We start from the raw sequence: 13,727 nt of genomic DNA on the forward strand, positions 1-13,727 counted from the left end.
CAGGAGACTTTGGGGGTGGATCCAGGAGCAAGGTTGTGACAACCATAATTGAACTCCAAACGGGGTTCTGGCCATCACATTTAAAAGGACCACACACCTTTCAAATGCCTTCTCTCAATTGGAAATAATGAAAGATAGGGGCATCTTCTTTGGGGGCTCATAGAATTGCATCCCCTTGTCCAATCTTTTTGAAACTTGGAGGGTGTTTTGAGGAGAAACACTCATTGCTATGCTGCAAATTTGGTGCCTCGATCTCAAAAGACAGCCTCCTCAGAACCCCAGAGATATCCGCAGATCAATTCTCCATTATACTGTATGAGAATTGGTCTCCATAGGGAATAATGGCGTGCGCGGCAAACATTCCCCCCCCCCGCTTTCTGAAGTGGGGGGGGAGGCCTCCAAATCCCCTGCCCCCACCTGGGGATTATACAACACACAGAGAGTAACACGGCAAAAGGACAAAAAAAATCAAAGGTACATAACCCACCGTGCAAACCAGTTTCTATGACTCACTGTAGCACCTTGTAGGTGTTCCTTCAAATATGCTGGCTGTTTGGCCGAACACTTAAGAGAAATTGCTAAGAGGTTTGTTGATTTTATTCAGGGTTTAAAATGTTTTTATGTGCCTATGGTTTTATTGTATCATTGTATATTATTCGTGTTATTCAGGATTGTTGCAGCTTGAAGAAGCTCACGCGAAACAAGGGTTCAGCATGACTTGACTTGTCCTTGGAAACTTGGATTATTGGCTGCATCTTTGGACAGACATTAAACAGCTGGAGTGCTGCACCAGGATTTCATGGAATGAGATGGGAAGTTTTACCATAGGATGAAAAGAAAGACTCTTGGTGCTATTGCTTCCTTTTCTATTAAGGGCTAAAAGTTATGGTTGTTTTGTAATTTATGATGGTGGAATTTGTGTTTATTTTTGTTGAACATATATGAACATATGAAGCTGCCTTATACTTAATTAGACCCTTGGTCCATCAAAGTCAGTATTGTCTTCTCAGACTGGCAGCGGCTCTCCAGGGTCTCAAGCTGAGGTTTTTCACACCTATTCGCCTGGACCCTATTTTAGTGGATATGCCAGGGATTGAACCTGGGACCTTCTGCTTCCCAAGCAGATGCTCTGCCACTGAGCCACCGTCCCTCCCCTAAAGGTTTTGGGAGATCCATTGTTCATATGAACATATGAAGCTGCCATCTACTGAATCAGACCTCCCTTGGTCCATCAAAGTCAGTCTTGTCTACTCAGACTGGCAGCAGCTCTCCAGGGTCTCAAGCTGAGGTTTTTCACACCTATTTGCCTGGACCCTTTTTTGGAGATGCCGGGGATTGAACCTGGGACCTTCTGCTTCCCAAGCAGATGCTCTACCACTGAGCCACCATGACCTTGTATAATAGAAGCTGGTTTTCACGGTGGGTTATGATTTTTTTGCCACCTGGGGATTAGCAACCCTATACAGGGGCCAACTGGCCACCTCGAAGAAGCCCCCAGACCGGATGACTCCAACAGCTGGCTCCTGCTGGTGCTCCCCAAGAACTGGTGCAGGATGGGGGGCCAGGGGGGCGTTGATTAGGAAGGGGGGGCCTTGGTAGGGTCTAATGCAGTCCATCTTCCAAAGCAGCCATTTTCTCCTGGAGGACAGGACCTAAATGTCTTAAATAAATCAATAATAAGTGATTTATGTAGTCAGAAGATAGTTCTAATTCCGGTTGATCTCCAGGCTCCACCTGGAGTTTGGCAACCCTAAGTAGCCACTGATAGCCTTGTCCTCCGTGAACTCCTCTTTTAAAGCCTCTGGAGTTGGCGGCCATCTCCACATCCTGTGGCGGTGAGTTCCGCAGTTTAACTATGAGCTGTGTGACGAAACACTTCCTTCGTGTCTGTCCTGAATCTCCCAGCCTTCTGCTTCCCTGGATGACCCCGGGTTCTAGCATGACGGGAGAGTTTTCTTCCCGTCCACTCACTCCCTACCATGCAGAATAGACCTCTACATCACGTCTCCCCTCCCTCACCTTTTGTGCACAGTAAACAGCCCTGTGCATTTTGACCAGTCCTCGTGGAGCAGCTGCTCGATCCCCCTGATCGTTTTAGTTGTTCTTTCCCACATCTTTTCAAGTTCTACAATATCCTTTCTCAGAACTGTACAGCTCCGGGCACAAAATTCCATGCCTTGGTCCCTTAGGATTATCCAGATGATAAGTACAAATGAAAGAAGGAACCAATAAAGGTGCAGAGAGGAAGAGAGAGAGAAAAAGATGAGCACTGATGAAGGCAATTGTTCCCAACAGGAGGAGGAAATGAAATATATATATTTCATTTCATTTCATTTCATCATCTCATTTCATTTCATTTCATCTCATCTCATTTCATCTCATTTCATCTATCTATCTATCTATCTATCTATCTATCTATCTATCTATCTATCTATCTATCTATCTATCTGTCCGTCTGTCTGTCATTGGATGCAGACTATACAGGCTTTGGCGTTTCACAGAACTCTTCATCTGGAGGAATGGAAAGGCAGCCAGATCTCCAGCATAGACTGGATGTAATGTAATTCCCCCTCTGTCTCTATCAGTCAGTGTGTGTGTATAGGGGGGACGGTGAGAGAGGATTTTAATGAAGAATTCTGTGTAACTCAGAAGTGGGCGTACTTTGTCAAACCAAAGTAAATTGGCCAAGGAGAAGAGATCATTCCGCCTCCTACAGTGAAATCCCAAACAGCATAAATTCTATTTAGATAAACAGGATAAAGGCAGGCAGGAAGCATGGTGTATCGCCTCATCTCATCAGATCTCGGACGCAAAGCAGGGTGGGATGGGAGACCACCAAGGAAGACTCTGCCAAGGACCTCTGCCTCTCCCATATCTTGAAAGCCCCTTGCAGGGTCACCATAAATCAGCTGCGATGGTCAACAGTACTTGCATGCCTAGAGAATCTTTGATGGGGGTGATTGTATTACTTCTAGGGTGTCTTCTCAGTCATGCTGCCTCATTTTTCTCTGCTACAACATGCTTGTGGGGGCTAACACCCCCCCACACTGTGATGTAAGCCCTCAAACCCAGAAGAAGAAGAAGATGATATTGGATTTATATCCCACCCTCCACTCCGAAGAGTCTCAGAGTGGCTCACAAGCTCCTTTACCTTCCTCCCCCACAACAGACACCCTGTGAGGTAGATGAAGATATTGGATTTATATCCCGCCCTCCACTCCGAAGAGTCTCAGAGCGGCTCACAATCTCCTTTCCCTTCCTCCCCCACAACAGACACCCTGTGAGGTGGGTGGGGCTGAGAGGGCTCTCACAGCAGCGGCCCTTTCAAGGACAACTCCTACAAGAGCTATGGCTGACCCAAGGCCATTCCAGCAGGTGCAAGTGGAGGAGTGGGGAATCAAACCCGGTTCTCCCAGATAAGAGTCCGCACACTTAACCACTACACCAAACTGGCTCTCCTCCTCCCCCACAACAGACACCCTGTGAAGTGGGTGGGATTGAGAGAGCTCTCCCACAAAATGCCTTTTTAAGGACAACTCTGCCAGAGCTCTGGCTGACCCAAGGCCATTTCAGCAACTGCAAGTGGAGGAGTGGGGAATCAAACCCAGTTCTCCCAGATAAGAGTCCGCACACTTAACCACTACACCAAACTGTCTCTCAGGAGACAGACACCCTGTGAGATAGGCGGGCCTGAGAGAGCTCTCCCAGAAGCTGCCCTTTCAAGGACAACCTCTGCCAGAGCTATGGTTAGCCCAAGGCCATTCCAGCAGCTGCAAGTGAAGGAGTGGGGAATTAAACCCGGTTCTCCTAGATAAGAGTCCGCACCCTTAACCACTACACCAAACTGGCTCTCAGGAGGCAGACACCGTGAGGTAGGTGGGGCTGAGAGAGCTCTCCCAGCAGCTGCCCTTTCAAGGACAACCTCTGCTAGAGCTACAGCTGACCCAAGGCCATTCCAGCAGGTGCAAGTGGAGGAGTGGGGAATCAAACCTGGTTCTCCCAGATAAGAGTCCGCGCACTTAGCCACTACGCCAAACTGGCCCTCCAGCAAACCCAGCAAGCAGGTGTTCGAATGCTGATAGCTGAAAGTCCTGGTATAAAGTTAACTGGGGCAGAAAGATTTAACAGATCTGAGCGCCCAACAAGCAATCCGTCGGCATTAAATAAACGTTAGCAGGAGTGTTTGCAGTCGCCATAGCAGAAGTATTTCATGAATGTGTGAGGATTGCAGAAGGGTTATTAAAATCAGGTGCCCCTGCGCGGGAAGGGAGGAGGAAGTGAGCACACTCAGCTATTTCCCCAAAGGGGAGGAGGGATGAGGAGCCGGAGTTTCCAGGTGTGTATCTTCTGTCTGTATAAAAAGGGAAGACAGGTGCAACGCTGGCTTCAGATCACCTGTCATTACACCTGGCTGCCATCCCCCTCCCCCAAGGACCAGCCTGCCCGCATCCTCACGGATTGGCCTCCAGCAACCACAGACGCTTCAGCCGGAATGGTAAGGAGGCCGCCTCTGACTGCCACCTCCAGGTGCCTGCTGGAAATGCTGGAGTTCTGATGCTGGGATGGCCCACGAGGCAGGATCAGCCTGGCACAGAGCAGTGTAGGCTGAGGTGCCACCAGGGTGTGCAACTTTGGGATGTGTCTGTGGGGATGCTCGAGAGGGGCTGGAGCAGCAGGAGGCGCAGGCTAGGTCCCCGGAAGCGTCTTCGGTCGAAGAGCCTTAGGTAGCTGGGGGTAGGAGGAAAGCCTAAGACCTCGGCAAGCCTCTGCCAGCCGGCACGGCCAGGGCACAGCGAGACGGAGCCAGATGACCGACTCAGAAAAAGGTAGCATGTTGCATGGTCAAGGGATGCTGAGTTTAGCTGCACGGTGTGGGGCATTTCGGAGCTTTCGTTTATGGATTAAGTAGAGAGGTAAACTGCAGTACTGCAGTCCAAGCTCTGCTCACGACCTGAGTTCGATCCCGGCAGAAGTTGGATTCAGGTAATCAGCTCAAGGTTGGCCCATCCTTCCAAGGTCAGTCCAATGAGTCCCCAGCTTGCTGGGGGTAAAGTGTAGCTGACTGGGGAAGGCAATAGCAAACTACCCTGTAAAAAAGTCTGCCAAGAAAACGTCACATTGGGGATATCACCCCATGGGTTGGTAACAACTTGGGGCTTGCACAGGGGACTGCCTTTACCTTTTGAATAATGTTGGAACCCCACCTTTCCTTTTGGCGCAAGGAGGCCGGGTGCTTTTGTTTCAAATGGGATCTCAGTTTTGGGAGAGAGGAGCTTGCTGTTTTGGAGAGTCAGGCGTAACCACATGTATTCAGAAAACGCTTTTAAGATTTCTAAGAGAAAATGCAGACTAAAGAAACAAATCAAACCAAGCAGAAGACTTCAGGTTGGCTACTCCAGTTTGTGGGTTTTTTCCTCCCATTCAGACTTCTCTGAATTTTCTAAAACCACCTGCTGCTTTCGGCTGTCTCTTGTCTAGGAAAAGCCTTAAAACAGTATCTCTTCTTTTTAAAGGAAGTGTAAAGCCTTGTGATGCTGAGCATCTCTTATGAAAACGGTTAGTGCACTAGAGTAAAATCTGAGAGATGTCTGAATCTCCACCCTTGACCTGAAAGCTTGTCGGGTAACTTTGGGCAAGTCACACTCATTTGGCCTAATCTACCTCGTAGGGTTGTTGTGAGGGTGACATAAAGGAAAGGAGAATGATGGAAGCCACTTTGGGGCTCTGTTGAGGGGGGGGAAATGAGGGCATAAAAGAAAAATAATAATAGCTTCTGGGTTTTCTATGCAACAGGAGAAGTCTGTGGCATTCCCATTTAACGTGATTTTCCGGGGTTGCCTTCCTTTCTATTCTTTTGTTCTGTTTGCTCAACAGGCTGTCAAATTGTGTCTTGATTGACTTCTAGTGCAACCCCAAAACATAGTTATGACCTTCTAAGTCCACTGAAACAGGGCTTTTTTTTTTTTTTTTTAGCAAGAATGCACGGGAATGCAGTTCTGGCTGGCTTGGTGTCAGGGGGTGTGGCCTAATATGCAAATGAGTTCCTGCTGGGCTTTTTCAACAAAAAAGTCCTGCACTGAAGGTTGCCAATTCCCAGGTGGGGGCAGGGGATCCCCTAGTTTGGAGGCCCTCCTATCGCTTCAAGGTCATCAGAAAGCGGGTGTGGCGGGGAGGGAAATGTCTCCTGGGCACTCCATTGTTCCCTATGCAAACTGATTCTGACAGGGTATAATGGAGAATTGATCCACAGGTATCTGAGGCTCTGGGGGAGGCTGTTTTTTGAGGTAGAGGCACCAATTTTTCAGCATAGCATCCAGTGCCTCTCCCCAAAATACCCTCCAAGTACCAAAAGTATTGGACCAGGGAGTCCAATTCTATGAGTCCCCAAAGAAGGTGCCCCTATCCTCCATTGTTTCCAGTGGAGGGAAGGCATTTAAAAGGTGCGCGATCCCTCTAAATGTGATGGCCAGAACTCCCTTTGGAGTTCAACCATGCTTGTCACAACCTTGCTCCTGGCCCCACCCCCAATGTCTCCTGGCTCCATCCCCAAATTCCCCAGATGTTTCTTGACTTGGACTTGGCAACCCTACTGAAGTAACTGTGCTTAGCAGCTCACTGCTTTTCTCCTGCCTCGTGCAACATTTGAGCGAAGTTTGAATCCAGTGGCACCTTTAAGACCAGCCAAGTTTAATTCTGAGTAGCGGCTTTCATGGCACACACAAGCTTATACCCAGAATTAAACTTGTTTGCTCATATAGGTGCCCCAGACTCCAACTTTATTCTGCTACTTCAGGCCAACACGGTTACCCCCCCTGAATCAATCTTTGCAGTATTTGAGCTGTCTGGCTTCAAAGTGGAGACACTCAGCATGCTGCCTGGAATGCATTCTAAGAGGATCTACCAGCCAGAATGCGTGTTCAGAACCTATTTGTGTTGAGCATGTTCTATGTTGGGCTTTTTTTTCAGTAGCCGTTTTTAAAACATAGAAAAAATGCCAGATGTTTAAGAGGAGGGAGGAAGGAAAATAGATGGAGGAGAGAGGTGGAAAGAAAGCAACTTTAAATACATTTTCCAAGCCTCTGGCTGGCATGGCTCGGAGAAGTGATTTGAAGAGAGAAATCCCCCCCTCTCCAAGCTGGCTGACGGGGGCTTCAAGAGCCACAGAATATGTGCGAAAGAGCCACGGTTTGGCCACCCCTGCTTTAATCTCTGGGAGACCCAGATCTGAATCCCCCGTCTGCCACAGAAACTCTCTGGGTGTCCTGGGCTCAGTCACTGCCCCTCAGGTTGTGAGGAGGATAAAGTGGAGAGAGTAAAATGGTAGAAGGTGCTTTGGTCCATGTGAGCAGACAGGTGGGGTACAAATGAAATAAAGAATGAAATCCTGCTGAACTGGAACTCCCGGCCTGCTCTGTGGCCGCCTTTCCTAACACCCAAGAACACCTCTCTGTCTCTTCCTCCCCCTCCAGAGGTCCTTTCCTGTTCTCGGATGCCTTTTCCTCCTCTTCACTTGGGCAGAGGCCAGGAGACACCACCCCCATCACCGCCCGCAGTGCTTCAGCTCGGAGGACGTGCCGGTCGGGCAGGTGCCCGTCGAGTTCCTCAGCAGGGCCCGGCGGTGGGACCGTCACAGTGCCGTGCAGCTGGTGCCCATCCTGGAAAAGGAGTCGCCCAAGAGGCAGAGGCGGCGCAGGCAGCAGGAAGACGACAACTGCTCGGCTCTGCAGCTCCAGAACCTGCAACACAGCAGCGTCCACCAGAGGTCCATCTCGCCCTGGAGCCACAAGTAAGGAAAGGAGAGGGCGGCAGGGCTTGGCTTCAGCCAGCAGACTAGATCAGCCTGGGGCCCCGGATGCTAGGGTTGCCACGTCCGATTCAAAAAAATATCTGGGGACTTTGGGGGTGGAGCCAGGGGTGAGGGTGACACAAACATAATTGAACTCCAAAGAGAGTTCTGGACATCACATTGAAAGGGACCACACACCTTTTAAAAGCCATCCTTCCATTGGAAATAATGAAGGATAGGGGCACCTTCTTTTGAGGCTCGCAGAATTTGACCCACTGGTCCACTCTTTTTGAAACGTGGAGGGTATTTGGGGGAGAGGCACTGGATGATATGCTGGAAATTTGGTGCCTCTACCTCAAAGAACAGCCCCCCCCCCCAGAGATCAGTGAATTGATTCTCCATTATTTCCTATGGGAATAAGTCTCCATAGGGAACAATAAGAGTTCCCAGCAGACATTTCCCTCCCCTCCCCCCACTTTCTGATGACCCTGAAGCGGGGGGGGGGCCTCCAAACCGGGGGATCCCCTGCCCCCATCTGGGGATTGGCAACCTTACTGGACGTGGTGGGCGTGTGGGGCCTACGGGGCTGCTCACACCTTACTTGGAGCCCGCCAAAGGTTTTAGAAAGTGGACAGGGCCCTCAGGAGGTATGAAGCCAACTACAAAATGGCTGCTGTGGCCTCCTTTCAGTCACACTGTCAAGATTAGGGTTGAACATATGAAGCTGCCTTCTACTGAATCAGACCCCCTCGGTCCATCAAAGTCAGTATTGTCTTCTCAGACTGGCAGCGGCTCTCCAGGGTCTCAAGCTGAGGTTTTTCACACCTATTTGCCTGGACCCTTTTTTGGAGATGCCGGGGATTGAACCTGGGACCTTCTGCTTCCCAAGCAGATGCTCTACCACTGAGCCACCGTCCCTCCCTGCAAGGGTTGCTTGGTCTGGGTTGGAAAATACCTGGCGACTTTGGGGGTGGATCTGGGAGAGGGTGGGGTTTGGGGAGGGGAGGGGAGGGGAGGAACCCAGCAGGGCTTTTTTTGGTAGAAAAAGCCCATCAGGAACTCATTTGCATATTAGGCCACACTCCTTGACGTCACCATTGTTTCACACAGGGCTTTTTTGTAGAGAAAGCCCATATGGAACTTAGTTGAATATTAGGCCACACCCCTGATGTGGTGGCGTGGAACTGCGTTCCTGTGTGTTCCTGCTCAAAAAAAGCCCTGAGCCCTAGCATGGTGCAGTGCCAAAGAGCAGGGGTGGCCAACGGTAGCTCTCCAGATGTTTTTTGCCTACAACTCCCATCAGTCCCAGACATTGGTCACGCTGGCTGGGGCTGATGGGAGTTGTAGGCAAAAAACATCTGGAGAGCTGCCGTTGGTCACCCCTGCCATAGAGTCCACCCTTCCAAGCAGCCATTTTCTCCAGGGGTGTAAATAAAAAAATCGTTAAGAGGCACCATAAATTTTAAACAGCAAAACAGTGTAATGTAGAGGTCAGTGGTGTTCTGCCAAAGCTTGCACGTAGAATTTCCAATAGATATCAAGACGTTTCTAGAACAGACGTCTTTGGAAGGGCTTCTTTTAGTTCCACAAACTTAATACTGGAATATTGTTACGACTGTTTTTGAACTGTCTTCTGTGAATGTCTTTTTGTTATATGCTCTTGTCTATTTGAAGTTCTGCATGCAAACTTTGTTAGAACACTACTGACCTCTACATTACAGTTTTGTTGTTTAAAATTTGTGGTGTCTTAGCGGTATTTTTATTTACACAGCTGTACGCTAAGATCCTATAGTTTCGCTGCATTTTCTCCAGGGGAGCTGATCTCTGCCAGCTGGAAATCAGCTGAAAAAGTGGGAGATCTCCAGGCCACACCTGGAGGCTGGCAACCCTATTTTAGGGGAAATAGATGTCTTCCAGGGATGAGATTTCTCCACCCCAGCCCACCCTTTGGCAAACGCCTCTGCCCCAAGAATCCTGGGAACGAGAGGGGTGCAAAAGCAGCTGGGAGACTTGAATCCCGACCTCACTGCCTTTTCCCTCCCAACAGAATCAACGAGGACGAGAACCGCTACCCGAGCAGGCTGGCCTTCGCCTACTGCCTCTGCAAAGGCTGCATCGACGCCAAGACGGGCGTGGAAACCACCTCCCTCAACTCGGTGCCCGTCTTCCAAGAGATGTTGGTGCTGCGCCGCAAACCATGCCTGCGCAACTCAGAGGCCGGCAGCTTCACCTTAGAGGTGGACTACATCAAGGTCCCCGTAGCCTGCACCTGCGTCTTGCCCCAAACCAGCAGCTGAGAGGGCCACGGCCACGTCACTTCAAGCCCCTGCAGTCACAGCGTCCAAATCCCTCCCCCCCAAAAAAAAATCTGTTGGCCCGGACATTGTATTCCGTGCTCCCTCTATCCCACCCAGTACTGTATTTGTTCTACAGCTCTTGTTCATTTCAACGGGTGGCCCCCCCAGGGGTCCTAGAAAAGGCAGAACGGCCTGTCTGAGGTGAGCCATGGTTTCCTCCTGCTACTCGCTGTGGCCTACCCCCACGGACCAGGAGAGTTTTCCAGCTGCTGAAAGTGCTCATCTCACTGGGTGGTCCAGGTGACCCTGGGGGGCCGTTTCTCCAAAACGACATGTGAAAAACCAGCCTGCGCGTCCCTTTACATTTCTGAAAAGAGTTGTGTCTCAAAGACTCTCCCCCCTCCCTTTCCTCGGATATTAAAAAGCCACCTCCACAATCCCCAGTGGGTAGATGTTGTCGGAGGCCATGATCCTCCTTGGCGACGTTCTCCAGTTGAAACAAATGCTATGAGCAGGGGTGGAATTCTAGCAGGAGCTCCCGCATGTGGCCAATCATATGAACATATGAAGCGGCCTTATACTGAATCAGACCCTCTGTGGTCCATCAAAGTCAGTATTGTCTTCTCAGACTGGCAGCGGCTCTCCAGGGTCTCAAGCTGAGGTTTTTCACATGTATTTGCCTGGACCCTTTTTTGGAGATGCCGGGGATTAAACCTGGGACCTTCTGCTTCCCAAGCAGATGCTCTACCACTGAGCCACTGTCCCTCCTCAAATATGAAGTTGCTTTCTACTGAATCAGACCCTTGGTCCATCAAAGTCAGTATTGTCTTCTCAGACTGGCAGCGGCTCTCCAGGGTCTCAAGCTGAGGTTTTTCACACCTATTTGCCTGGACCCTTTTTTTGGAGATGCCGGGGATTAAACCTGGGACCTTCTGCTTCCCAAGCAGATGCTCTACCACTGAGCCACTGTCCCTCCTCAAATATGAAGTTGCTTTCTACTGAATCCAGCAGTTGCTTTCTACTGCTTTCTACTTGGTCCATCAAAGTCAGTATTGTCTTCTCAGACTGGCAGCGGCTCTCCAGGGTCTCAAGCTGAGGTTTTTCACACCTATTTGCCTGGACCCTTTTTTGGAGATGCCGGGGATTAAACCTGGGACCTTCTGCTTCCCAAGCAGATGCTCTACCACTGAGCCACTGTCCCTCACCGTCCAAAAAAAAAGCCTTGTAAGCTGTTGGAGGATTGGCTACATCAGGGGTGTGCGGCCTAATATGCACAGGAGCTCCTGCTAAAATTCAACCCCGGGCTACATGCAATCGTGCTGCTTTGCAAGTGGGCGGTGCTCGCGAGGGGAACTTTCCCCTGTGATTGTGTCTGCTGGAGAGTTGCCCTTCCATGCCCTTTCCCCCAAACACAACATTTCCATGGGCTGGCTCCCTTCATCCATCCTCCATCCCCTCACGTCTTGCTTCTCTTCTCAGTTCGGTAGCCAGTGGACCTATTGAGGGTGTGGTAAGTCCCGGGGACTTAGCACTGCTCAGGATCATATCCGTCTCTACTAGGGCAAGCTGCAAGCCAGTCCTAGATGGCTGGGGGATGGCGGAGCTCAGCTTGGTCCCATACGCTTGTACGCAACGTATTTATTTATGAGTTGTATTTATATTATTTATTCCCAGTGGAGAAACGTCCGAGTGCTTTGATTTCTTCTTTTTTGCTGGAGGCATCATGAAGCGGTCTTCTCACCACGGGCCCAGCCTGCCGCTTCTCTTGCCCCACATGTGCCAAGCGGCCCCCTCCCTGGGCTAACAATCCTGTCAGCCTACAGCACGGATCCTGCAGCTTGGCTGTCCATCGGCGCTGCAGTGCGGTGCAGTTCGCAGGAGTTTTTACGCCAGCGTGCAGCTGGCCCCAAACTTCCCAGCCAACTTGCACCAGAACAGAGGTGGGCAAGGGTGGCAGAAGAGGGCACCGGAAGCGGCAGAGTCCCGCCTTAGGAGCCCGCTCTCCTGAGCCGCTGCACCAAGACAAATGCTTGTTCTTGTGTCTGCAGTGTCGGGTCAGTTCCAGCACACCCTGTGAGAAGCTGGCACCGGACACGCTTTGGGGGTTTGTTCATGAAATGTTTTCGCTCTTGCTCACCGTGGAGAGGGATTCTCTCTTCCCCCCACCCCCCACCGTTGAAGTCCTGCTCTAGTTTTTAGCAATGTATTTATTTATTATTTATTCAAAGATATTTATATCCCCACCTCACTCACTTAGACTCAGCGGCTAAGAAAGCTGCAAAACAAATAAAACTCAATTTGATCGTCGCGTCGGCCTTCCTGACCCGTTTCATTAATCTCAGGAGCTGGCAGCTCTGCTCTCCCCCCCCCCCCGGTCTCTGTAAAAAGAGATGTTCTCAGGACTGGTCATTCCATATTAGATTCTGAAGTCCACTCTCTGAGCCCGTGTAGATGGGAAAGCAAAACCGCTTCTCCGGAGAAGCCTAAGCTGTTTGGAGCAGCGAGTATTCCCTGCCTCGTTTGCATCAGGGAAGAACGTTCTATTTATTTATTTAATAGCCAATGGGATTTTTAATTGTTCTATTTAAATTCTTAAAGCGATGATGCTTAAATTATGAAACTATTTATGCAAATGTATTATTTATTAAGTGACACAATGCTGTATGATGGAAGGGAGTGTTGCCCAAATTGGGCGGCAGAAGTTTTTCTCCTGTGTGAAACTTTCTTAAATAAATTTTTTTATTTCTCTAATGAAAGAATCCAGAGCTGGGCTCTGCTGGTGTTTGTTTCCAGTGCTCACAGAATCATAAGAGTTGGAAGGAACCCTTCAGGGTCATCTAATCCAACCCCCTGCACAATGCAGGAACCTCATAAATACCTCCCTCCCACATCCTTCCTGTCTTCTTCCTCATGAGCTGCTTAATTCACAGAATCAATATTGCTGTCAGATGGCCATCTAGCCCCGGGGTGCAAACATGCAGCTCGAGGGCTGAATCAGGCCCCTGGAAGGCTCCTTTCAGACTCCCGAGCAACTCACTGTAATCTGTTTCCTTCTCCCTCTCTGCTTCCTTCTGTATCACAGCTTGCTCTGCCAGGGCTCTCTCAATTGCACAGCAGAGCCACTGAGCCTAGCTTCTCTTCTTTCTGTTGGCTGAGGCTCCTCCCCCTCCTGGTCCTCTAAGGGAAAAGGAAAGAGCCAGAGCTTTTAAGGTTTTTTTTAAAAAAATTGTGTTTGTCTGTGTCCTTTATAAAGTTTATATCTCTGCTACTTGGCATTGCGTGACACATGGCCCGGCCCAACAAGGTCTCATTAATGTCCGATCCATCCCTCATAACAAATTGAGTTCAACACCCTTGATTTAGCCTCTGCTTAAAAACCTCCAAGGAAGGAGAGCCCACTATCTCCCGAGGAAGCCTGTTCCATTGAGGAACCGCTCTAACTGTCACGAAGTTCTTCCTTATGTTTAGCTGGAAACTCTTTTGACAATTTCAGCCCACTGGTTCTGGTCCTACCTTCTGGGGCCACAGAAAACAATTCCACACCATCCTCTATATGACAGTCCTTGAAGTACTTGGAAAATGGTGATTGTATCACCTCTCAGCTGCCTCCTCTCCAGACTAAAGATGCCCAGCTCCTTCAATCT

At 49.8% G+C, this 13,727-nt stretch overlaps 1 protein-coding gene across 1 annotated transcript; it reads left to right on the forward strand.

Moving 5' to 3' along the window:
- Positions 1 to 4,315: 4,315 nt before the first annotated feature.
- Positions 4,316 to 10,126, forward strand: IL17C (interleukin 17C). Its single transcript, XM_060253862.1, has 3 exons — positions 4,316 to 4,495; positions 7,470 to 7,786; positions 9,834 to 10,126. Exons 1-3 carry the CDS (start codon positions 4,316 to 4,318, stop codon positions 10,081 to 10,083), a joined length of 747 nt encoding a protein of 248 aa, XP_060109845.1. The 3' UTR covers positions 10,084 to 10,126.
- The last annotated feature ends 3,601 nt before the right edge of the window (positions 10,127 to 13,727 follow it).

The sequence above is a fragment of the Heteronotia binoei genome, chromosome 14 (genome assembly GCF_032191835.1).
Source record: "Heteronotia binoei isolate CCM8104 ecotype False Entrance Well chromosome 14, APGP_CSIRO_Hbin_v1, whole genome shotgun sequence".
NCBI classification, from domain to species: Eukaryota; Metazoa; Chordata; class Lepidosauria; order Squamata; family Gekkonidae; genus Heteronotia; species Heteronotia binoei.

Bases quoted from the DNA above. Each gene is read 5' to 3' on its own strand.
- IL17C (XM_060253862.1), top strand. From the start codon at position 4,316: ATGAGGAGCCGGAGTTTCCAGGTGTGTATCTTCTGTCTGTATAAAAAG. The intron at 4,496-7,469 runs GTAAGGAGGCCG...CTCCCCCTCCAG, and splicing joins CAGACGCTTCAGCCGGAATG to AGGTCCTTTCCTGTTCTCGG. The intron at 7,787-9,833 runs GTAAGGAAAGGA...CCCTCCCAACAG, and splicing joins ATCTCGCCCTGGAGCCACAA to AATCAACGAGGACGAGAACC.